The 26,066-nt window shown below is 49.9% G+C and overlaps 1 protein-coding gene across 17 annotated transcripts in view; it reads left to right on the top strand.

Moving 5' to 3' along the window:
• The first annotated feature begins 890 nt into the window (after nt 1-890).
• Nucleotides 891-26,066, top strand: part of Ttc7b (tetratricopeptide repeat domain 7B) — a 220,068-nt gene continuing 194,892 nt past the window's right edge. For 11 of the 17 annotated variants that reach the window (XM_006515326.3, XM_006515334.3, XM_017314925.2 and 8 more), the window contains exons 1-2: nt 908-1,157; nt 21,498-21,652. In XM_006515326.3, coding sequence (XP_006515389.1) covers nt 1,037-1,157; nt 21,498-21,652 — 276 coding nt within the window. In that variant the 5' untranslated portion in view covers nt 908-1,036. Of the gene's footprint in view, nt 1,158-21,497; nt 21,653-26,066 lie in introns of those variants that run through there. The other 6 variants (XM_030246492.1, XM_030246491.1, NM_001374711.1 and 3 more) reach the window with 5 other exon arrangements.

The following is a 26,066-nucleotide window of genomic DNA, read 5'->3' as shown; positions in this document are numbered from 1 at the left end:
AATATAGTAAAGCCGAGGCCTTTGCTCTGCCTGTAATGATCTGCCCTCCCCACCTCCCATATCCCCCCGACTCTCATCTTTAAAACTGTCAAATATCACTTCAACACCATCCTTAACCAACCCATAACCTAATTTGCTACTTTATTTTGCTTAATTAATTCATTTCCATGAATGGGCTATGAACTTTATACCCACTTTGAAGCAAAGTTGTACCCACTTCGTTCCGTTTCCACAGCCCTAAAACACTACCTAGCTCTGTGTGGGTGACCTCTGACTCTATAGTTACTGAATAAATTACACAAGTGAAATAATGTTCAGCTTAGACACCTGCCCCTGCTCTCAGTTACAAGGTCAAGGCCTGGAAATGCCACTTATGAGTTGGTATTCTCCTCAGAGGGCAAGGGAGCTGGCATCTGGGCTTGCAGCTACACACACACACACACACACACACACACACACACACACACACACACGTCCTCCCTCACTTTCTTCCAACACACACTTAAGGAACTTCGGGCAGGTTCTGGAGGAGCATGAATCTCCACTGCTTCTGGCCACATGATGGGGACGGAGGCTACCTGGGGCAGAGGGGAGCCTGAGGAGGGGCGCAGGCCAGCACAAGCAACCTGCGATGGCAGGGCCAGCCGAGGCAGGCTCGCCCTTCACGCCCTCTCGCACTAGAAACCCCGGCCTTTGGAGCCCCAGAGCATCCTCGGGGTGGCTGCCCTGGCTTGACCCCTCACCGCTCCAGGTTCGCTCCTGAGCACCGTCCCGCGCTCCTCATTGCTGTCCGGCCTCCGCCCCGGCCCGCTGCGGCTCCGGCCCTGGCCGGCAGGGGCCGCTCCTCGCGGCGCCCGGGGCCCCGCCGCGCCCGCCGCCGCCCGCTCCCCGCCCCTTCCCCGGCCGGCGTTCCCGTTACGCCGCCGAGCCGGGAGCCGGAGCCGGAGCCCGCGGCCGCAGCGGGAGGCGGCGCGGGGCCCGGCGGCGGCGGGGCCTGCGGGGCCTGCGGGCGCGCGCCGGGCCGGCCAGGGCGGCCATGGCGACCAGGAAGGCGGGCTCGCGGCTGGAGACGGAGATCGAGCGCTGCCGCTCCGAGTGCCAATGGGAGCGGATCCCCGAGCTCGTCAAGCAGCTGTCGGCCAAGCTCATCGCCAACGGTACGCGCGGACGCACCGGGGCTTGCGGGACCGCCGCGGCCTCCGGGGCTAGGCCTGAGGCTCCGGGCGCGAGCAGGGGCGCGGCCGGGCGGCGAGGCGCAGGCCGCGCGGTGTGCGCGGGCCAGGCCCTTGGGGAACGCGGGGTCCTCCGGTCACGCGGCGTGCGGCTGGGCGGGCGGGCTGTGCCTGTCGGAGCCTTGGAGTCCTGACGTGCAGGCTGGAGAGGTTCACCGACCCCAGAGACCGGAGGCCAGCCCCGGGCTTCCAAGAAGTTGGAGCTTGTGTGTGTGTGTGCGTTTGTGTGTGTATGGAGCCCCCCGGGACATACCTGTGGGCATCTGGGGACCACCAGAGTGTGTGTGGTGTGCTCAGGGGTCCTGTGATGGAGATGTTGTGAACATATGGTAATCAAGGGCCCCAGGAGGGAGCTCAGACTTGGAGGGTGTCAGGGGTGGCATTGGCAGGTTGGGATTTGTGTCTTGAGGTCAAGACAGTTGGGTGTCAAATCTGCAGACCCAGAGAGGATAGGGTGGAGAGTACAAGGGAAACAGAGTCAGGGAGTCTGGGAGAAGGTTACTGGGCAGGAAGATGAGACTGTATTAACAATGAGGGAAATGGAGCTGATTGGATGAGGGGCCTGGTGCGCCCAGGAACCAGGATCTGACTTGGGAAACCTGGCGGCTGGACTTGGCCAATGACCCCATTTGCTGAATTGGTTCTTCCAACCCATCAAACCAAAACTGCAGCCAAAATCACATTCCAGAGCGAGACTCCACGTGGCCTTATTTGTTTTGGAAGCAAGTATGGTTAATATTTGCTTGTCTTTTCGTACGCGCCAAAACCACAGGCAGGCACTTGGAGCCTGGGCAGAGAGGGCAGAGGATTTTGTCCTCCTTCACCTCTGGCTTCCCAAGACTGTCTGAGCAGGCGTGGGACAGACAAATCACAGAGGGAATGAATGAAGGACTGACACTGCTCATTCAAGGAAGGACATGTGTACTCTTTTCAACCTTCACCCCGAACTACCCAGAAACGGACAGGGAAATCTCATAGCCTCTTTAAGGTTGGTGGTTGTTTGTGATTTTATGAAAATAGCGCCTGGAAATGAAAACTTAACAAAACCAAACCAAACCAGGTTTCTCTATATATCTTTCAAACTTACCTTATAGCTTAGGCTAGCCTCAAAGTCTCCCGCCTCCTGCCTTGCCTCCCAAGTTTAGGACCATAGGCAATGTCACCATGCAGACAGGGCAAGGTTTTGGTTTTGCACACTGTCAACCACAGTACCTTGCTTTGGGTAGGTGTCTTTGTTAAGTTAGCATTGGAGGGAAAGGTGTTGAGTACTCAGGACCCCGAAGGCAACTTGACCTTGCCTGCTTTTGTGGCGTCTCCTTCCTTCCTGCATTTTCCTGCTTCTTGTTGAAGTCACATTCCTAAGTTTTTTGGGTCACTTCCATCCCTCCTGTGCAGGTGGATGTTAGCATTGGGTGTGGTTGTGAGCATCCTCCCGTCTCCACCTGCGACCTGGCTGTCTGCTCTCATTCAGTGGCGTGTGCAATGCCCACCTGGGCCAGGTGCTGACCAGGCCCCTGCTGTCTTGCATTTACTTCCTCTGAGAGGAACACTGAGGCCCAACTATGAAGGTAGTCAGGGAGAAGAAAAACAGACATGTTGATGTGGCTGCGATCGTGGACAGAAAGGGAGAAGACACTGGCTCAAGCTGCTGGTCCCTGGAATGAGAGGGTGCACGGACCCCTCTTTTTTCATTCATGGGCCCATTTTCAAGGCCTCTCTGAGCTTAACTCTTTCCAGAACCTGTGGCCTCATCCGAAGCTTTGACTAAGGTGTGGGGTAGGGCTGGGTAGTGGTGATGAGTGGAACACTGTGTGGCCATGGGTCTGTGTGTGAGTTAGCTTCAGAAGAGTCATGGGAGATAGTTTTCTCCCTGAGCCGCACATGGGAAGCAGCAGCCATTGATGGGGAAAGGTCATCTAGTCTAGAGAAGGTCCAAGAGACTGCGCAGAGAGGTAGTAAGGAAGCAGAGAAAGGGTGAAACCAACCCAGAACAGTGTATCTACTCAGGTGCAGAGAAACCTTTGAGGGCGGGTCTTCCCCTGTTCGAGGGGACCTTCCTAGGACTGGGAGTGGGACCTCTTCTTGGCTTTGGGGCCCTGGCTACCCTTCAGTCTCTGTGTGTTTGCTAGCACAGGTATTAGGCAGGTGGCACACTGCTTAAATTAAACCTTTGCTGCTTAAAGTAAGGAGAACTAGTTAATGCCAAGCTTGTCATACTACGCTTTTCTGAAGGCAGCTGCAGGCCACCAGTGCAGTTCTTGCAGCCAGTACCCAGGGGCCTGAACCTGCTGCCGCCACTCCCTCTGCCTCTGTGACCTTGGCGGAGCCTCAGTTGCCTTGCCAAACAGCTCAGAAGACACACCTGTACTCCTGTCATTCTAGAGACAGCCCAGTCAGGGCTGCAAGCGAGACCACAGGGGATTTGGTTCTAGAGAAGTACCTTGCAGGAATTATGAAGATTAAAAGAGGGCAGGATGGACTTGGTGACACACATCTAATCTCAGCTCCAGAGACAGAGGCAGACAGTTCCACAGCAAATTAAAAAGTCCTGGGTTTGATCCTTTGTAGTGTATGTATGCAGACTGGGTGTGGTAGCATATCGGTAATCACAGACACTCAGAAAGTGGGGTGAGAGGCCAAGCTCACCCTTGGCTAATCAGTTTGAGGTTGTTGGCGACCCTGTGTCAAGAAAAAAAAAAAAGGTTATAATTTCTGAAGACTCCCGTCAGCAGTCACAGAGCCTGACACCTTAGCAGCAGGCCAATCTTTCTTTCTTTACTCATTCATCCTATCAATTCTACAAATATTGAACACCCGGCGTGAGCCACAGGAGGCTATACTAGTGAACACAGGCAAAAATGATGCTCTCCCCAGCTCTGTGAAGCCCGCCTTTTGGTGGGGAAGGGCCAGGAAAGCCGGGTGTGATCACTGCGTAGCAAGCAGGATGTGACGTTGACCAGTGCTGCCGGAGAGTAAAGGGACAGGTTGGGTGGGGAGTTGCAGGGACTGCTGACTTTAAATAGTGAGCTAGGGCGACTCCTGTGGTTTGGGGAGCCCTACTGACAAGACTGAGTGGGAGATGAAACCCAAGAAGCTAAAGGAGTGAGTTCTAGAGCGGGGGCTTCAGGACGGGCTCGGGTGGACACGGAGCACATGGGCCTTATAGGCTACTGTTGTGGCTTTGGCCATTTCTCTGCCTGAGACAGGAGCCAGGGGTGGGTGAGATCAACGATCCGATCGCTGGTTCTCTGTTTCTGCTTAGCAGGGACAGCTCCTTCTGGGACAGATGTGCTGGGTCCCCACTAGGGACTCTAAGCTGTGGACACTGAGTGTCAAAGTCCCATCCTGATCCTGGAGATAAAGGGGCTGGACATTTTGCCAAGAGATGGGTGAGTTAGAGAAGATCAGATGCTAGGTTAGAAGAAAACCCGCCTAGCAGTCTAATGCCCCACAGCCAGTGATATGCACCATCTCAGTCATTGTTTTAAAGACTGTTAGTTCTGTTTACATAGTTTGATGATGTATCCCAGGCTGGCCTTGTCTTACACTCACTGTGTGCTAGGGATGACCTTGAACTCCTGATACCTTGCCTCCACTTCTAAGAGTGCTGAGATTACAGGCATTGTATGATTTGCCAGGGATGGAGCTCAGGGCCTTGTGCATTGGTAGGCAAACACTCTCCCAATATCCAGACTGTTCCTGGAGCTGGCTGAGTGACATTGAGCCAACTGGTCAACCTCTCTTGAGCCTGTCTTCCCATTGGTAAGACAGGGTTTTTAACATCTGTTCCATGAGCTACATACATCTCCAGTCCCTCATTTCAAGTCTTAGAAAAAGTCAAAACCTGGTTGTAATGGCTGGCTCTGTGCCAGCTGGCTCTAGCAAGAGGATAATCTCTTCTGTAGAAGCAGTGGGGACATCTCTACTGAGGCCTGGGCTCTTGCTACCTGTTTAAGCACTACCTAGACTGTGAGGAGTGTGTTTCTTAGCCCACCTCACCCATGCACAATCTGCATATCAGCAAGGACAAGGTGTTGGATACAGGGAAGCCTGGAATGACCAGGCTAAGGTTGAGGAACAGCAGGATCCTAGGAGAATCAGTTACACATCAACTTCTGGTTGACCCACAGGGTACTGCAAAGAACATTTCTGTGATGTTCTGACTACCCAGAATGCCACCTTTCAAGTTCTTAATGGCAAGGTTCACTGTGTGTGAAGTGTAGTCCACCTAGGAACTCCCTGGAACTGAGTGATCTAGAGCCAATTGAGTAACCGCCCTGAGCCTGTCTTTCCATTGGTAAGATGCCTTCTGTTCCTTTAAGGAGGATTGTCTGTGAGGATTGATACCTGTGAACCTCAGTATGTGGTGAGATAGTGTTCCTTCTTCCCAAAGACTCTGGCTGTTGACCTGGCTGGGGAAAGAGAGTGAGAGTCATGGAAAAGGTGTGTCTGAGCTGGTACTTGACCAAGGCCTGATAATACTGCTGTGGAGAGAGCTAGCCATTCAAGAGTCCTAGGCAGCCTCTGTGCTATCATGACGCTTCTCCTTAACTTCCCAGCCAGTTCATCTCCTCAGGCAGCTGTGCACCTGAGCTCACTCCGAGCTGTGAGGCCCCGCATGGCAGTTCTCCCTTTAGGGATCTCAGCCAATCTGGCTTAGTGAGACTTCAAGGTAAGGTATTTTAACCAACCGGTGGTGATGGGTTGGTAGGGAAACAATTCTTTTGATGGGGGAGGGGAGTTAGAGTTTGGCCTCAGAATCTATTGATTGCTATGAGAGGGGTCCTTGGTTTGCCTGTGGCTGACCCCTATGCTGTTTGAAGGACAGGCATGAATGGTTTCATGGCTTTCCTGTCTAGACTCCTAGTATCTTGAAGCATCTGCAGCCTTCCCTAGAGAGGCAGTCATTGGTGGCCCGAGGGCTTCTTGGGAAAGGCTATTATCAGAAAGTGGCCTTGCTATTTAGGACTGACCTCTTAAGACATTCCTGAGGCAGCCGGGTGTGGTGGTACACACCTTTAATCCCAGCACTTGGGAGGCAGAGGCAGGTGGATTTCTGAGTTCAAGGCCAGCCTGGTCTACAAAGTGAGTTCCAGGACAGCCAGGGTTATACAGAGAAACCCTGTCTCCAAAAACCAAAAAAAAAAAAAAAAAAAAAACCCAAAACCAAGTGAGTTCCAGGACAGCTAGGGCTATACAGAGAAACCCTGTCTCCAAAAACCAAAATCCAAAAAAAAACCCAAAAAACAAAAAACAAAAACAAGAGAGAGAGAGAGAGAGAGACAGAGAGAGAGAGAGACAGAGAGAGAGAGACAGAGAGAGAGAGACATTCCTGGGGCACCCAACAAACCCCTGGGAGTCAAATTGCCCCCCTCTTGCTTGGGACAGACAGCATTCTGCTTAGGACAGACATGGTCTTCTTGTCCTCTGAAGCTCAGGCTTTGTGGTACAGAATGTGTCCTTATTTTTGGATTGCTGGCACTAAGCTAGGCTTTCTGACTTCTTATGGCTAACCCTGGGGCTGGGCCTGCCTTGCCCTCCCTGTGGCCTCAGGCCTGGGGGAACTTTGAGGCTCTGAGGTGGGGAAGGAAAGGACCCCTGACATGGATTGGCTTGGTCCAGCAGTTCTTGGGGGACACATCCTCCTGTCACCTGGGAGCAGTGTCCTTTCCTCATCCCTGGGCTGGCTTTGATTCCTGGCCCCTTGATTTTTGGTCCCTCTTTTGCTCATGTTGTTCATGGAATCTTCCCTGAAGGTCAGACTGTCCATCTGTCAGCATCTGGTCCAAGTTCCTCCCACTGTCCTTCCTTCATGGGAAGTGCAGACATAACAATCTGGACCACGTAAGACCTTAGGGATCCTGTCAGATGCCATTTTTCAAACTGTTGGGGACAGGGCAGGCCTCATTTACTGGAGCCACTGCACTTGTCCCTAAGGTTTCCTTTGAAGGAAACAGGCATAGTGGGTTGGAACCCCAGCCATCTCTAGTGACTCTAGTGTAAAGCATGCAGAAAGTCCTTCTGAATTTCAGCCATGCATTCCTAAACGAGGGTTAATTTAGAATACAGTATGTATCCTGAGCATTGAGTGACTCTCGGAGTCGGGCCGGGGAGCAGACTGCATGAGTCGTCATTGCAAAGGGATAGCAACGCCGTGAGCAGGTGCCGGTTCATCTCAGGTCCTTTTACTCAAGTGAGTAACAGTGAAAAACAACTTTGGGGGGCTGGGGAGATGGCTCAATGAGAAAGTATCTGCTTACGAGTGAGCACGAGGCTCTGAGTTCCAACCCCTAGTACCCAATCGAAGATGCTGGGTGTGGCAGCATGCATCAGGAACCGCCCCTCCCCATCCTGGGAGCAGAGGCAGGTTGGTTCCAGGTTTTGCTGGCTAACCAGTTTAGCCAAAAAGATGAGCTCTGTGTTTAGTGAGAACCTCTGTGAAGAGTGATGATGGAGTCCCCTATGCCGGCTTCTGCTTCCAGATGCACATGCATGGGTGAGGGCATCTCCATGGCCAAGTGTGCATGCACACACACACACACACACACACACACACACACACACACACACACACACACAAACACACACACGAAATAAGAAGTTTTTGACTTTTACAGAGTTCTTGATTTGAGAAATTACTGCTAATGTACTATAACATAGAAGTGTCAGGCGTGCGAGGAAGCTGTAGGGCAATCTAATAGTGCTTAGCTTAGTGCCTGGTCAGAGAGTGTTACTGTGGACCAGCCATTTTATCTGGTGATGGTGGCGTTTCCCTCTCCCGCTCCTTTGCTCTTTCCACACCACATTTCTTTTTTCCTCACCAAGTAGCTAACTTTTAGGGCTGAGGGCCACTGATTTTTGTGGCCTCAAATTGCGGAGTTGGGCTCACAGCTCACTGGTGGAGTGTTGTATTGCCTTGGCCCGTGCCTAAGCTTATGCATCCCGTTCTCCGAGCAAGCAGAGCAGACCGCAGAGTAAGGCTGAGGCTCCGTTGCCTTGGAAGTGAGGGATTCCCTACCTTCCTTTTCCACTCTCCTTTTGCTGCCAGCCTATCCTTGTGCTGACCGCTTTGCTGTGGTTGGACCCTGATTTGTGATTCCAGCTTCAAACCTATGATTGCTTCTAAGGCTTTGCTACCCAATCGATGATTGGCTGACATGTAAGCACGTGCCTGCTCTAGTCAGTGAGACAGCAATGGGTATTTACTTGATGCAAGGGCTTCTGGGAAAGGTTTCCTCTTGCTGAAGTTCCCCAGTCCATGCTGATAAGGGAAGAAGAAGCACTTTTCCTGCCTAGGAAAAGCTGTTCATGCCTTTGAGGCCTAGAGCTGTTATTCTCCTGTACCCATAATGGGTCCTGGCCCCCGCGTGGGTCCAAGCCATGGAGGATAGCAGCATAGAGACGAGAAACGCGGGGCTGCCGAGTGCTGGTGCCTGGAGCAGCTCTTCTCGAGCTTCCCGTCGTGTGAGTCCATGCCTTCTCCCGTGCCCACGCTGAGCCAGGTGTTTGCTGATTACTTACTGTGGAAGGCATTTCAGCAAGTCCTTTCTGCCCCGGGCTGCCCGGCCAGCCTGGCCTGGCCACTTGGGAGTCGCCTTTGCTCTTCTTTTCTATTGGCCTCACATAGCAGGATTCCTCTCCCTCAGGGTGACCTCATGCCTGGCAGACGGTGGAGGGCTGCAGACAGCCGATGTGTGTGAAAGTTGGTGTTCCTATGGAGAAGCCCAGGAAGAAGGAGGAGGAGGGTTTCATATGCCTTCAAAGCCACCCCCCTCAACCACCAGGACAAGGATAAAAAGTGCCATGGAAAATATGGAGGACAGCCACAGCCACCAAAAAACCTAGTGCAGGAGTCACATGCCTGCCACCCTCAGGCTTGCCTCTCCCTGCTTAGTAGGTGGGCCAGAGGAGAAGGTGCCAGAACCACCCAGAGGAGATCTTTTGGCTTCTTTTAGAGGTCCACCAGGTCAGCAGCTTCATGCACTGCCCCTCCCACCAAGGTCCTCTTGTGAGCCCAAAGCTAGTTTTCCTGAATTGCAGCTGTTAAAACAGAGTCAAGAGGGAAAGAGACTGGATAGCTTTTTTTGGGCTTCTCCTCTGTGCTGGGTGTGAATGTCTACATGAATTCTTGGTAATCCCAGCAACCAAGTGAGGCCAAGGGTCACAGTACTTCCCATTCGGGGATGCAAAGGCCCGGAGAAGCTCACTGAGATGGAGTCTAGCTCCCGTGTGACTAGTTTTCCTATCTTCCTATCACTCTGGTTTTTCTGACCAGATGGATTACAGAATCACTGAGATAGCTTATTTAGAGTCTAGGTTACCAAGCTCCACTCCTGGAGATCCCGTGCAGCAGGTCTCGGAGGGGTCTGCATTCCTAACCAGCCCCCAGGTGGTGCCAAGGGTACCCAGCCTTGTCATGGTGTGAGACAGGCTCTGGGCATTACAGATTTTCAGACAAGTCTTGGAGGAGACTCTTGACAAGTGGTGATCTTTTTGGCTAAGGCAGAGGCTCAAACTCTGCATTTTTAAGCAGAACTTTGTGGCTTGGACTGGCAGCTGTTAGGCCCTTGCTTTGAAATCATAGTAATTAATGAGCACCTACTGTATGCAGAGCACCATGATAGACAAAGCACCACCATGGTGGCAGAAGGACACCAGAAAAATAGGATGAGTAGGTCACCCCAGCAACTTTTACAGTTCAGGTTAAAGACTCAGATTTCTGCACCTGCATGAGCATCTGCGTCAGGAGACCCTATTGGGGTCAGAAAGCTCCACTCTCTTTTTAAAAAAGGGGGGTATTTATTATTTTATGTGTATGGGTACTTTGCCTGCATGTATATGTGCCACCACATGTGTGCCTGGTGCCTGTAAAGGTGAGAAGTTGTCTTTGGACCCCCTGGGACTTCAGTTAGAAACAGTTGTGAGCTGCTATGGGGGTGCTGGGAGTTGAATCCAGGTCTACCGCAAGAGCACCAAGTGCTCTTAACTGCCGAGTCAACTAACTGTCCAGCACATGGAAGCTCGGCTCTTAATCATCTCTGTGCCAGGTTTCTGGGCTACAGGGCGTTCCTGGGCCAGATGTGAGAACGGTTGTTTGGGTGGTGAGAAAATGAGACCCTGCAGTCTGGGGGACAGTGACAGTGTCATAAACCACCCAGGCTGTGGTTGGATTGCTGGGTAGGCCTGGCAAATACAGCGCAAAGATTTCAAGCAGGATGAGGGTAGGGAGCTGACGGGCTGCCTTAGTCACGTTTCTGTTGCTGTGATTAAGAAACATGATGAAAAAATCAGCTTAAGGGAAAAAGCATTGTTCTTGGCTCACAGTTTGAGGTTGCAGCCCACCATGCTGCAGAAGGCATGGTAGCAGGAGCGGGACACGGATACAGCTCTTCACATCGCAGGAGCACTCCGTAAGCTGAGAGTGAGCAAGTCTGTCTGTCTGTCTGGGCTGTAAAGCTTCAAGCCCCCCACCCCCGCCAGTGACCTACTTCCTGTATTGAGGCTCCACCTCCTAAAGGTCTCACCACCTTCCCAAACATTTCTACCGGCTGAGAACAAGTGTTTAAACACATGAGCCTGTGGGGACAGTCCCCATTCAAAGGACATCGCCTAGTGGACAAAGTCTGTGTTTAGCACTGAAAGCCCCAAGTGTGTTATCAGGTACACAGTGGTGCACAAGTAACGAACAACCTGCCCCTGAGGCTTACTTACCATATCTGGCAAGCAGGGCAGCTGTTGGTGGGGGAAACATTTTTACCAAGGGGAAGGCTCTCTTGGTACAGGGACAGCAGTGGCTTCACTGCCCTGCCTGGTGTCAGGGGTGGGAGGCATGCTATGCTGTGCCTCGATTCTTCAGGTGTGAGGAGCAGAAGCAGCCATCAGGGGAGTGAGGATCATGGTCTGGGGAAGGAAGGTGCCTCAGTCAGTGTTCTGTTGCTGTGAAGAGCCACCATGACCAAGGCAACTCTTGTCAGAGGAAGCATTTACTTGGGGTTGAGTTCATCATCCTGGCAGACGTGGTGCTGGAGCAGTGGTGCGAGCTTTATATCCCGATCCACAGGCAGCAGGCAGAGAGAGAGGGACCCTGGGCCTGACCACCCAGAGACATTCCTCCTAGTCCTTCCAAACACTTCATCAGCTGGGGCTTGGCTTACAGACATAGGAGTCTTTGGGGGCCATTCTCACTCAAACCGCTACAGAAAGTGTTGGGGTCCAGATGCCTGGCTCTTTAGAGGGGCCAAGGGAGCAGGAAGTATGAGGACAGCATCAACAGTGACAGCAAATGTGACAGGGGTTTCATGTGGCGCTACATGTGACAGAGGCCTAGAGCTGAGGACAAATGTGTCAGCTGACTCACAGAACTAAGTGACTACCCATGGCTGGCAGACTCCACATCAACACTGTGAAACCAGCAGGATGTCCGGGAGTTGCCTATACAATGGGAATGCAGATAAATGTTACCACTAGACTGTCAAGTCCTCGAGCTGGACCTTTTGGTTAAGTTTGCTCATTGCCATATCCCAAGTACTACTGCTAGGCACACAGCAGGTACACAGTTAATGATTTATGTACCCTGAGCCCTAATAACAGTGTCAGGTACACAGTGGCGCACAGTTAATGAATACGCCACCCCTGAGGACTTTCGAGACTCATTTACTCTTCAAACACTGAATCTCTGCTGAGGACCACCCATTGCCCTGAGGCCGCAGAGTGACTTCTGAGACCTACTCACGTGTCTAGACTTAGAGTACGGAGATGGAGTAGAAGCTGCTCAGGTCAGGGCTGGGTGTGGAAGTGGGATGAGGGCCATGGCAGCCCACAGGATGGAGTCTGAGACCCTGTCCAAATGCAGGACTGTCTGTGTTGGGTGACTTCCCTGGCTTGCTTGCCTGGGGCTCTGTGTATATTCTGGCTGGTAGTTGCTGTTAGGGACAGTGAACACCCAAGCCCTTTCCTCCCCAGGGCTCCCCAGGGCTGTGGGTATCCAAGGAGTCTTTCCCAGAACACAGGGATAGCTCTGGGTAGCTCTATTGCCCTCTTTAGCCCTTATTTCTGCCTGCCTAAAGACTGCTTACTCTGTCCTGGGAGGCCTGGCTCTCTGGACATGCTGCTCCTCCCTCACCCTTGTGGATCCAAAGGCTTTCCCTCAAGCTCCCTAGTTCCCAGGAGTGGCCAGTTGACAAGGGGCCTTCTGTAGGGCATGCCTAGCCCATGGCCTGCAGCAATTGCAACTTTTTCTCCCTGGCCCAGGCTGAAGGAGTTGACTCTACTAAATCTTGGGCCCAGAAGCCTGGGAATAGGGTCTCTGAAAAGCTATGCAACTTCCCATGGAGTCCCCTGCCTGCCTCTGCCCATTGTCCTGGCACTGAAGTCTTACTAGAAATGGAGAATTCATCAGGCCCAGCCCCTTATCACAGTTCCTTCCCTCTTCACGAGTGTCCTTTGTGCCAGGACTCAGGGTCTCTATCTCTTCACAGGTCATGGTACTTGAGGATGGACCCAACATGGGCTTTGACTCCTCTGGGAGATCCTGTCAACTCTCTCTGGGTGGGTCTGACTTGAGTATGTGGAGCTGGCTTCCTGAGAAGGTCATTTCCTAGACTCTGGGCTAGCCTGATAACATCCTCTGGCCTGTGGTTGCTTCCTGTCCTCAGAGCTCCGGAGAAGGCTAGATCAACCCTAGGCAACTGGTTTACGGGTTTTCTTTTGTTTCTTGAGTTGAGTTTCTCCAGCGGAAGTATGTGTTCACAATCATGTGGTGTGTGAGTATGTGTATTAGAAAGGAAATATGAGCAAGTACAGGGTGAATATGTGACGGTAAATGTGTGTGTGAGCATGTGCATGAGAGTGTATGTTAGAAAGTAAGTGTGAGGGGTTGGAGAGATGGCTCAGCAGTAAAGAGCACTGACTGCTCCTCCAGAAGTCCTGAGTTCAATTCCCAGCAACCATATGGTGGCTCACAACCATCTGTAAAGGGATCTGATGCCCTCTTCTGGTGTGTTTGAAGACAGCTACAGTGTACTCACATACATAAAATAAATAAATCTAATCTAATTAAAAAAAAGAAAGAAAGAAATGACTGTCTGAGCTTCGGCCCTTGTCATTCACTTGGCCACTTCCCGGAAGCAGTGGACCACACCTGCTGGGTTCCTGCTGAGACTTCTCCCCAGAATGCTTTTCCCATAAGTCTCATTTTGGTTTCTGTAGCAGACATGCCCTGATTTTTTTTTTTTTTTCTAGACCTTTCCCCTCAGTTTCTTTTAGGTTTGATCTGGACTTGACTTGAAAACTGAATGTCACTGCAGGTTGAACTTGGCCTCATGCTTCTACTTCTGTAAATGGTGCTCTGGTGCCCCTGCCCACCATGAGGTCTGCAGTAGATGTGTCTTTAATCCCTCTCCCTTTTCACAGGCCCTGTGTCAGAGCTTCTAGTGGCTGCTGTAACAAATTATCCTCAGTTGGACAGTTGTATCCTCTTGGCATTGTGGAGGTGAAGAGTCAGAAAGTGGTTAATCAGGGGTCACTCAGGTGTTAATTCCAGGGTCAATCAAGTGGCGCTCCACAGGTGGCGTGTCTCTCCTCTGCCTGGGTTGTGTAGCTTCTGTGTGTTGTGTGGCTCCTACCCTCTGTTGTGTTAGAAGGCAGCTCGTATCAGGACAGATCACACCAGGCCAGTACAGCTCCACGAGAAGAGGGTTTATTGGGGGGTAGAAGGGGAAGAAGGGGCAACGATGAAGAAGAGAGGGTCAGGGGTCTCTGCCTTTAATTTGGGCCATGACGTAATCACATGCCCTACTGTGCACAGGTAAGGCGGCAGGCAGGTGAAGGGACGACTGGGAATGTAGACAAAAGGCTAACACCCTCTTCTCCGACTTTAGAGTGAACAGTGTAGCCTCCCATCTCTGCTCTGTAGCCACATCTCCTGAATGCAGACCTGTGCTCACACAATTCAGGATAATCCTTCCATCTCCAGGCCCTTCACACTGTCCCATAAAATGCATTCACACCTTCCCGAGATCATGGTGTGGAACTGCTGGGGCCATATTCCCAGCACAGTCCAGGAGCAGGCCTGGTTTGTTTTGCCTCTGGGTTATATTCCCACTTTCTTCCCTCACTCTTGTCTGAGTTGCTGTCTCCTCACTGGGAAAATCTAGTCCTGTTCGGTCCTCTCACTGAGTCCACTTGCCACACAGCAGACGGAGGAGCTCTCAGAAACTCAAGTCAGGGCATGTCATCCACTGCTCACACACCTCCAAGACTTTTGCACTGAGCTTGTCCAAGGGCACAGCTTTCTCTCGGGTCCTAGACCATGCCACCTGACACCTCCCCTCTCTGGAATGCCCTTCTCACAGATCTTTGACTTCCTGACTCTGTTGTCACTATCTCAAGAACCCTTTCCTTGGAGAGTCTCTGCCTGGCTGTGGACACTTGTTCATGTCTCAGAGAATCAGGTTGGAGAGAGAGAAGCAAATGCTGGTTTTCTGCAGACCGTTTCCTCTTGCCTTTTGTAGTATTTGGTTTAGGATACAGACTATAAGGTAGTGCTGCCCATGTTCAGGGAAGGCCTTTCTTCCTCTGGTAAATTTGGTAGAGTAGTCTCACACCTCTGTTAAATGTCCTCATACATATCTCCAGAGGTGTGTCTCCTAGGTGGTTTTAAATCTAGTGAAATTGACAGTAAATTTAGCCATCACACCCTGCATAAGTTGAAAGTAGTGTTAGTTGAAAATGCATTTAGTAGACTCAGTGGGCCAAGAGTCATAGCTTTCTTAGCCTGATAGCACTTAGATTACCTCACAGTTAGAGAAAAATCACCCAACACAAATACCTGGGTGCACACATGGGTGATGTGCTTGCAAGGATGATGGAAAGCCACCCAAACATTTTGAGGGAGTCCTTTCTACATTAGTAGTAAACTTGGAAAAGATATTCACAATCTAGAGTATTGGTTTTTATTTTACACCATTATAAAGTTGGAAACTGGGCTGGCGAGATGGCTCAGTGGTTAAGAGCGCCGACTGCTCTTCCGAAGGTCCCGAGTTCAAATCCCAGCAACCACACGGTGGCTCACAACCATCCGTAACGAAATCTGATACCCTCTTCTGGAGTGTCTGAAGACAGCTACAGTGTACTTACATATAATAAATAAATAAATCTTTAAAAATAAAGTTGGAAACTTATTAAGTTCATTGTAAATGAGGGATCTTCTGTAGAGTACAAGATGAATGAATGCTCACCCCATACTGTCTGCCTTCTCGCAGCCCTTTACCAGTACAGCCACTCTTGGGACATTATATGGGGAGTCTAAAGTAGCCTGTCCATATGTATAATTTCAATGTTATTTATTGGGAGGAGGGGCATGCATGAGCCATAGTATCCATGTGAGGTAAGGGACAACTCTGTGGGGCTGGCTTTCTTCTTCCACCTTTCCATGGATCCCTGGAATTGAACTCAAGATGGTAGACTTGTCTCTCAGGCCCCATTCCTCCTCCTCCTTTTTTCTTCCTCTTCCTTCTCCTTCTTCTCCTCTTCCTCTTCTTCCTTCTCCTTCTCCCTTCTCTTCCTCTTCTTCCTTCCTCCTTCTTCTTCCTCCTCATCTTCCTCTTCCTCCCTTCACTGCCTCCCTCTCTGCCTCTTGCTGTTTCCACACAATAATACCATTCTATACACCCTCTTTTCTCTCTTGCTTTTTTTTTTTTTAACCCTCTGTCTTTGAGATTATTGGCTGTTACTATGTAACAAACTGGCTCAAAATGCAATGCCTTACAGCAGACTGTGACCACAGGGCTGGGCCTGGTGCCTGCTGCTCTTGAATGATCAACTTAGGCCTGAGCAAGTCCACTGATACCCACAGATAGTCAGATGGAAGAGGAAGTCCACTGATAACCACAGCTAGTCAGATGGAAGAGGAAGTGAGTCCTCCCCTTTCTAAGCTTCTGTGTCTATCATAGCTTACATTATCCTGTTGCTCAGCTTGGAGAGTTTGTTGAAGACAGGGCGCATTCATATATTTAGGTGACACAGATGTGCTTAAATAATTCTGGCTGTTTAATTTGTCTAATGGATGCGTTATGTTTCATTGGACACATCAACATTCATCAAACAAGTCCCTATATGTATTGTTTTCTGTTCTTTACCATTTCAGGCAGAGCTGTGTATAGGAAACTGTCTCTACTATGCATTTGTACTCAAAGATGCAAAGATCCATGGGAAAAGTTCCTAGACCTGGAATTCCTGAGTCAGATGATACAGGTCTATAAACTACTATATAGAAATTGCTAAATTGCCCCTGGAGGCACTCCTGCCGATTTATATTCCTGTCAATACTACTTGTTTGTGTCTTATCAGAACACTTAGGAGTTGGGGGAATCACAGGTGCTGAAAATACCATTACCTGTCACAAAAGGCCAGATGGGGGGGGGGTGTCACCAACATGACACAGGAGAAGCAGAGAACCCAGCTGTCTCAGCTGTGTGACAAAGGGGATGATGCTGCAGAACCAGCTCTTCTTGAATAGAGGCTTGTCTTTCCCCTCTTGGGTCACAGCCACACCAGGAATGGTTTGAATAGAGCTAAGTGACATATGAACTGGGTGGTTGAGATTTCTGTGTTGGTGTCAAGAACTCCACAAAACAGAGAAGAAACCTGACTTTTTTTTCAGTATCAGATCTCTGCATACCAGCTGCTTAGCCTACCAGGGAGCTGCTCTGAGGCAGACAAAGGCTACAGCCCTCCCTCTCTTCCTTGGGGTACCAAAGAGCCAAGTGCTCCAGGCACTGAACTGTGGTGGCCATAGGACTTGTAGATTTTCTGTTTAGAGCTGAACCAGGGCCCTGGGTCCATCCACTGAGGCTAACATCTGCCCTCTTTTCTGGCAGCGTTTGGCTGATGGTTCACCTCCGGCTTTAGCTCTGTTTCAGTTACTGGAATACACTTTCAAACCAGTCTGACTCAGGCCCCTCACACCCCCTACTCACTCGGATTTTCCCAGAGTCCAAGCCGATGGGGCAGGAAGAGGATTCCAAAACCACCTGTCCAGGTGGAATCTGCAGCCTAGAGCCTGAGGGGCTGGAGTGAAGGCTGACCATGTCTAGATGCCAAAGCCTGGATGGTTTGTGCCTGGCATGTGGGAGAGAGGGTGTCAGGAACTGTCTGGGTTCAGAGCCCAGCTCCAGGATGTACTTTCTCTCTGCTGCCTGTTCTCTGTGTGAGATGGCAATGGTGATAGTCTCAACAGCTTAATGTTGCTTTCAGGAATTGCTTGGTACATGGCCTCGTGCTTAGTAAGAGCCTGGTATGGCTGGGCTGATAGTCAGCGGTATCCACTATTTCTTTACTCTGATAATGCTGCAGACCCCGGGTGCACAAGGAGTGGATTTAGAGAGCTTTCCGTCTCCAGTGTTACTATTCTGGGATGTAGTAGGTCCTTCATGAAAGAAAAGATCAGTCCTAGTAGCTAGTGTTGCTTAGCACCTGCTACGTGCTATATTGCATCTCTTGTGTGATTCTTACGATTGCCAGCTGAGGAAACCACTGCTCAGAGAGGTTAGGTGAGTCTTCTGTCCCATACAGCCAGTAAGCCTGGACTCTGGCCCCAGGCTGCCTAAGCCTGAGACTCTTTCCACCTGGTGCTGCTTGGGCTTCTCTGTCCTGGAGGCCGAAGGTCTGGCCAATCTGCAGGGTGGCTGCTCCCTGTGTAGCTGGAGACCCTGCCTGTGCTTTCCACAGTGCCTGGGGAGTACTTTCTGGGACAGGAAGATGCTCAGATCTAAGGCTTTTGTGGGCAGAGCTCAAAGGGCAGGCCGCCATTCCCAAGTCACAAGTGGAAATTGAAGGCAGCTCTGTGTCTGTTAGCTTTCTCTAAGGGTCTCTGAGCTTGTTTCTGTTCTGTACGTTGTTTTTGTGACTAAGCCAGGGGGAGAAAGTTAGTCTCCATAGGTCCACACTTGGGGGAGTGAAAGTCTGTTTGATCCTTTCTTCTTTCTACTTAATTCTTTAATCCATCTGAAATTAATATTCCCATGGCTTGGGGTTCCTTCTTCCTTTTTGCCTCATTGTCCCAGCATGTAGCCAGATACTTCCGGCACTAAGAGCTGGTGTAATGATGACTGCATCTTTTCCTGCTGGTAGACTGTGAACTGGGGATCCATGGGATTCTGGCAAGTACAGGTAGAGTCCAGCCACCCAGGACCCCTTGAGTATTAGGGCTGAGTCTGTTTCTGAAAGGTATTTTGGCAAGAGCTCTTGATGTCTAATTCTCTGTTTTGGCTGGAAGAATGAGTGACAGGAAACTGCCCCCCCCCCCCCCAGGACAAAGAAAACATAATTTTTTTGGCAGATTAAAAAGGGAACCTAGAGAGTAAAAGACATTGAGAAGTGATTTTGGTAGCATGCTAAACTAAAGTCAGACCATAAGCTCTGTTGGCCAGGTATAGTGAGAAAGCGCCTGCTAGTGGAAGCCTGTTTCTTCTTTGACAGATCTTAGGACACTGTAACCTTCCTGCCCCCTTCTCCACTGTTCTCTGTCCTTTTCATCCTTGACTCTGGTGAGAGTGTGCCATTCCTTTCCCTCAGCCTGGTGCCCTCCCACTGGGTTCACCAGTCTGGTCCTACTCTCTCCCTGAGGTGTAGCCTCCATTTAACAAATGGAGGACTGATGCTGTCAGAGGTCACGTAGTGAGAAGAGGTAGCTAAGGTCCTCCTCTGCTGTTGTAGGTCTGGGAATTCTGCCGCAGGCCCTGCAGCAGGGAGATGGGTGTGGCTGTGGGAAAGCAGTGAGAGGAGCCATCAGTGTGGGTGCACAGGATGCTTTCTTAGAATGCGCCTCTGGGAACTGAGGCTGAGGTCAAATCTAGGGCTCACTGTATTTTCTCTTTCTTTCCCCCTTTCCTTAAAATATACAGGGGTCCAATGGTAGAACTCTTGCTTAGCAAGCTTGAAGCCCAGAATTTGATTCTCAGTACCATAAAAACCAAGTATACAGAAAAGGGTTGGCATAGATTGATGATCAGTGATCTTATCATTATTATAGTTAATAAATATCCTGACATCAAAACTTGTAGCTTTTAAGAGAAAGTTCTACTTTCCCCCCTGTAAGTAATATAAAAGGATTTGGGGCCAGGCATGGTAGTGCATGCCTTTAACTCTAGTGCTCTGGAAGCCGAGGCAGGAGGATCTTTGTGAGTTTGAATTCCAGACAAGACTAGCTTGGTCTGTATAGTGACATGTATTCAGCCAGAGCTATATAGTAAAGACCCCATTTTAAAAACAACAAAATAAAACAAAACAAAAACAAGAAAAAAAAAAAACCCAAAGTGAAAACCACTGAGCTCTGCTAGCCTTCTGCACACTAACACTCCTGTGATCCTAGCAATGGGGGCCGAGTAAAGGGATCACAGATTGCAAGACAGCTTACACGGTGGTGGTGGGGAGTTTTGGGGGTTGTTTAAAAACAAACTAATAAGCAAAAGATTCTGTTCTGTGTATATCTTTATAGATAAAAAATGTAAATATGCTGGGCGTGGTGGCGCACGCCTTTAATCCCAGCACTCGAGAGGCAGAGGCAGGCGGATTTCTGAGTTCGAGGCCAGCCTGGTCTATAGAGTGAGTTCCAGGACAGCCAGGGCTACACAGAGAAATCCTGTCTCAAAAAAACAAAAAAACAAACAAACAAAAAAAAGTAAATATATCCCACATTTTGTTACTCTGGCAGTCTTGCTAATAATTCTTTTAAGCATCTTTTTGGAGTCATAGGCATAGCTAGAGATGAATATTGTGAGATACACTTTCACAGTGGTCCCACCTTGCCCATTTTGACAGCCATGGGTAGCTACTGACCACTTGAAATGGGGCCAGCTTCAGTTGAGACATGCTGCCCTTGTGAAGTGCACACTGGCTGTAGAAAGCTGTGACAACAGTGTTCCCTGTTGCCTGTCCTTCTCTCCCCTTCTGGGGTTTCAGCCCTTGCTGTCTGCGCTACCCTCAGTGTCTCTGGGCCCTCTGCAGACATCACTTCCTTCTCTTCTGACACGGGAAGCCACCGCAGGCCACCTGACTTCCTGTGTTACATGAAATTTGTTTTCTTTACAAACTTCTAAGGAATTCTTGCACTGTGTTCTGGGGTTGGCTGACGCCCCCTTGGACTCTAGTCTCATCACTGAGAAATGGGCTCCTTAGGAACAAATAGGGCAGTGCTGAGGCTTGTGGTTCCTGCAGAGTGTGACTGACTGGCACAAAGATGAGGGAGCACTGGGCCTCTGCTGGGCTGCCCACCAGATCGTAGTGGCTTCCCCATGGTCACTACTTTAATTGTAAGTTTATGCAGTATAGGCAAAAGCTGTTCTCCATTCTATGACCAGAATATTGACCAAAAAAATCCACCTAAATGTCATTGTAACCACTGGACCCAGCTGAGGTCTCCTGACCCTGGCAATAATAGGGTCCTTGTAGATCTTCTAGATCTTTTCAAACTGGCTGTGTATTGTAGCGTTCCTGAGTCTATCACACCACAGTCCAGGCTGGTGTATGAGTTGTTCTGGGCTTATCCAGAACAGCCTGCATGTGTGGGCTCTAAGGAACTGTCCCTTGCCTCTCTTTAATGGAGATTAAGCAGCAGCCTGGCACGGAGAGTATAACTATTATATATTTATATAACTAAAACACACACACACACACACACACACACACACACACACACACATATTATAACTAGTCAGCACAGTGTGTGTACTTTATGGGCTCTCCTCAAAGGCAGGGCAGTCGAGTGTGGTTTGTAGAGACTTCATTCAGGTCGCTGCTGCAAAGCTCTGAAAGCCTGACAAGGAAGATGTCCCGCAGGCTCTGTCCATACTCACGGACATTGACTGTGATAGAGCAGGGGATTTCACTGCCCTTCTCTTGCAAATAGACAGCATTGGACTTTATGTGTATTTCACAAGATCATCATATGTTTTACCATTACAGGAGAATTTCTTTACTCCCTTCTGATCTTAAATTTCCAAATTAATATGTAACCATCTTGGAGTCCATAACTATGTGGCAAAGAAATGACTTAGCGCTTGAGCCAACACTGCTGGAATGTTCCCTGCTAAAGAGCACTCTCTCACATAGACACAATCTTGGGTTCTAAAGGTTCCAGAAGAGCCTCGCCAGAAACCCGGAAGCTTAGTGCATGTGGGGCGTGAGGTCCTCGGGGCGTGAGGTGCTCAGGGCTTTCCTGCACACAGACCGTTTCTTATTCATTTATCGTCTCACTTGGTTCTGCAGATGATATGGCTGAACTTCTCCTTGGGGAGTCGAAACTGGAACAGCACTTGAAGGAGAAGCCCCTGCGGCAGGGAGCCAGTCCCCGGGGCCCCAGACCCCAGCTGACTGAAGTGCGCAAGCATCTGACCGCTGCCCTGGACCGAGGGAACCTCAAGGTACTGTGTGCCACAGGGACCAAGAAGTGATGGTAGTGGGTACTGCCATCATCTCCTAGGGACAGTGTGGTGAGCAAGGTGTGTTTGGCGCACACGTGTCTTCTTTAGCAGGCACACGCCCTGCCTGATCAGTGTATCCACCCTCGGCTGGCTGGCCTGTGGGGCTCCCAGCCTAGTAGGAGTCTCTGATGGGAGTCTGCAATAACACATTCAACAGAACGAGGGGTTCATTTCCCCCCAGGCACTTGAAACAAGGTCTCATTGTTAATTATAACTCAACATTCATATGTAGCTTCCTATTTAAATCATGTGGTCAATAAGCCTGGTATTGCCACATTAAGGGAGGGAGCCAGGAACCTCCCTGATCCTTGGCAGCCCCTTTACGCACGCACGCACGCACGCGGTTCGGACTGTCTCAGGCACTTCCCCTGCATCCATCCCGTTTCTGGCCTGTAGAGCTCGGTCTGTTCCGTTTCACCCACGGCTCCTTGCATGGTTCCTATGAACCTGGCTGTCCCCTTTGCGTTTCAGAAAAGCTGGCTCTCTCCTTGCTTGTCCTGCCCCTCCTCCATCCCTGAAGTCCAGCCCTTGCTTCTTTCTGATGCTACTCTCAATGTACTAGTTTCTTTTTCTGGTGGTATGATAAAATACCTCAACCAAAAGTAACTCAGGGGAGAAGGTGTTTCGCCATCACCGGAGAGAGGCCAGTGCAGCTGGAGTGTGAAGTGGCTGGGTGCATCCACAGTCAGGAAGCACAAAGACAGGGGTGTTTGTGCTAAGCCAGCTTGTCCCCTTTTCCTTTTTATACAGTGTAAGACACCACCTCAGCTACTCCCTCACAGGCATACCCAGATGCTAAGCCCCACAGTGTGCCTAGAGGCCTGTCTCCTGGGTGGTCCTAGTTCTGACCCAGCTCATGGCACCACCGCTCCAGCCTGCTCAGCCGATGCTCCATCCTTCCTGGAATGTGTTTTCCACTGAGGACAGCAGTTTCTGAGGAACTTGGGGAGCTGTGATTGCTTTTTCCTTTTAGCTGACAACTTCCCTTAATCTTTCCCTTCCCTTCCCAGAATCCTCCTGGCTGCCTCCTGACTTTGCGCTGTCTGTGTGTACACCTCTACCCTCAGTCCCAGAGATGCCTTATTCTTTAGACTTTTCTTTTTCAGAGACCAGAGGAGAGTATCAGATCCCCTGGAACTGGAGTTCCGGTTGGTTCCCACCATATGTGTGCTGGGAATCGAACCCAAGTCCTGGACAGGAGCAACAAATGATCTTTACCACTGAGCAATCTCTCCAATCCTGAGTCAGTCTGTCTGTCTGTCTGTCTATCTATCTATCTATCTATCTATCTATCTATCTATCTATCCACACATACACACACACACATATACATATATACACACACACACATATACATATATATATATGTATATATATATGTATACATATATATACACACACATATATATTTAATTCTAAATTGGAAAGTTGTGCTTCCTATTAGCTTGCTGTGTGGCCTTGGGAAGCCCTTTCCTTCTCAGTTTCTGTAGGCTTGGAGTGGGCTTTTTGAGATGGTCTCTTTGGGCCTTCCCAGCTTCTGGCTACTTCAAGCTATGAGCCTGTATTCTGAGCTATTTTCTTCTGTCATCTGGCTACCTCCTCTGCCCTGTTGCAACAGGTCTTAAATAATGTTGGCACAAGTACTCTTATTTCATGGCTCTGGAAGCCTCTCCGAGTGAACAGTCTCTGTGTATGGTTATTGTTTATCCCAGCATGGCTCTGGAGACCTGCCCAAGGGCTTTATTGTCGTATAAGAAGCCTAGATGATCAAGGACTACCTTGATCATTGGAGCCTTTTGAAAGCTGGTCTTCACTCACTAACCCATGGGCCATGCTGGACCCTCAGCTCACAGTTAGGGTATAGTTGGCTACCTGGCATCTTTTCTTAACCATGGATTCCTGGTGACTTTGGCGGGTGTTAGTCAGCAGCAGATGGTGGAGGAGCAGTGGATCCCGGCGGCAATGATGACAGCCAAGCAGACCCAGGGTCTTGGAGGGATGACACTGTCAATGCATATTAAGAGGAGACGTCTAGCTTATTTCTTTTTCTAACTCCTTTCCTTTACTTGGGAAAGTTAGCCATTTATTCCAGTCTCTGCTCTCCATCCTCTGCAACCCAATATACTTAAACATGTTGAACTTCATGTTAGAATTCCAGAGTTAGCTCCAGTTCTGGCTTTATAAGCCATGTGATCTTAGAACGTTCCTTAGCCTCTGAACTTCCTATTTCACAGGATTGTCCTGAGGCTCAAATGTGGGAGTTCTCTAAAACTACCACAATACACTAGGCATGTGTCCTTTATTATGATGTTATTATTATTATTATTATTATATATTGCCACCTACCGAAGACTTTTTCTCCGGTTGCTGTGTTTTTTGTTTTTACCTAACCCCTGACTTATAAGGAATGTTGTAGAGCTACACAGATTTTGCTTAGATGTGTTCTCTGTTCACGTTGGCTAAAGGGCAGCTTTTTTCCTTGGCCATAAATCTAGCGTCTCCATGGACTCAAGGCATGCGAAGAGCAGAGCAGCCGGCAGTGTAGCCAAGAGAGACCTGGGCCCAGAGGTCAGAGGACAAGAAAACCATGCTGTGGCTCTGTTCCTCGGGCTCTTCTTATAGCCGGGAAGCCAAATGCTGTCGGTGGACTCAGCCAGCAAGGTCCTCCAGGCACTCTGCCCTCTGCCTCTGGTCTTGTCATTTTATCCAAGCTGACTTAGATGACCCTTCAGCTTCCTTTTTCAAAACTATGCATTTCTTGTGGCAAATACATGGAGCATAAACTTGTTTCTCATTTTAGCATTTGCAGGTGTGTAGCTCAGTGGCAGTAAGTGGTACATCAGGAACCCTATCATCTTCCCAAACAGGACCTCTATCCCTACTAAACACAAGTTCCAGAGGTCTGTGGAAAGTGCCAGAGGATTCTGTAGGAAGCCTTTCTGATGGTGGAGTGCCCTTGTGATGGGGGGCTGTCTAAGGGTTTTAGTGCTGTGGACAGACACCATGACCAAGACAACTCTTATAAAGGACAGCATTTAATTGGGGCTGGCTTAAAGGTTCAGAGGTTCAGTCCATTATCAAGGCAGAAACATGGCAGCGTCCAGGCAGGCATGGTGCAGGAGGAGCTGAGAGTTCTACATCTTCAGCTGAAAGCAAACTGGAAAAAAAACTGGCTTCCAGGCAGCTAGGTCGAGGGTGTTAAAGCCCACGCCTACAGTGACACACTTCATTCAACAAGGCTTCACCTACTGCAAAAAGGCCACACCTCCTAATAGTGCCACTTCCTGGGCCAAGCATATTCAAACCACCACAGGGGCTTAGCCTTTTCTCCCTTCACAAGTCTGCTTCCATCCATGTCTTCTGGATTTTTACCCAGATGCATCTCCCCTGGGCCACTCCAGACTCCGCTGGCTGCCGTTGCCCCTCACTGCTCACCCCACCAACTTCTCCAGGCAGCCTGGTGCCTTTGCTCCCTTCATGGTGCCTGGAGGCCACCATGGCTGGCACAGCTGCTCTACTCAGATGTGCAGGAGTGTCTTGTCTTCCGGTCCGCTACTGCTACAGGTTATGTGTTTCTAGGTACACATAAATTTGGCCTGGCAGAGGACAGTGGATGTTCCCTTATCTGGGTAGCTGGGTGCTTCCTCTCTCTTGGCTGATAAGGTGTGTGGCGACAGGCAGAAGATGAGGTTGGTACATAGATGGGGTAGGGGGTGGCTGGCCCCTTAGCCATCACAGCCCCCAGCGTCAAGGAAAGGATCCTGGTCCGTGACCTCAGCCTCCCAGGCACAATGGGCTTCATGGGAAAGGACCTTCCTGCCTTTGGAAATCTTGGCCTTGTGTGGTTTGGATTCTGTCTTGGGTGTAGCTCCACCGAATTGGGGTGGACCCACCTAGATGTCACAGGTCTCCCTCTTTTGAGCCAGTGTTCACATTTTTTACTTTACTCTGGAAGCCTTTCTTCCTCCTTGGTCCAGGCCAAGTCTGAAGGGAGCTGTACGGTTTTATTTTCTCACTGAGCCAGCTGCCCATTCAAAGTATACAGTTAAAAGATGGTGTTTAATATATTCATGATGTCATGCAACCATCACTACTAGCAGTTCTCAGATGTTTTCACTACCTCAAAAAAAAAAAAAAGCCCATAATCCTTAGTAGTCACCCCACCCCCCACCCCACTCCTATTCCCTGATGCCAGCCTTGGTGTAATCTCATAGTGATGACCCTGTAAATTCAGCACTTCTGGGCTTGGGTGACCAATGGAATCACTACATCAAATGGCCTTTTGTGACTTCTTGTTCACTTGGTGTGTTTTTGTGTGTTTGTGTATGTAGTGGCATGTATTAGTAGTTCATTT

Source organism: Mus musculus, chromosome 12 (assembly GCF_000001635.26).
Source record: "Mus musculus strain C57BL/6J chromosome 12, GRCm38.p6 C57BL/6J".
In the NCBI taxonomy this organism is placed as follows: Eukaryota; Metazoa; Chordata; class Mammalia; order Rodentia; family Muridae; genus Mus; species Mus musculus.
The sequence above is the reverse complement of the archived record's forward strand: the minus strand, read 5'-3'. Positions and strand labels throughout refer to the sequence as shown.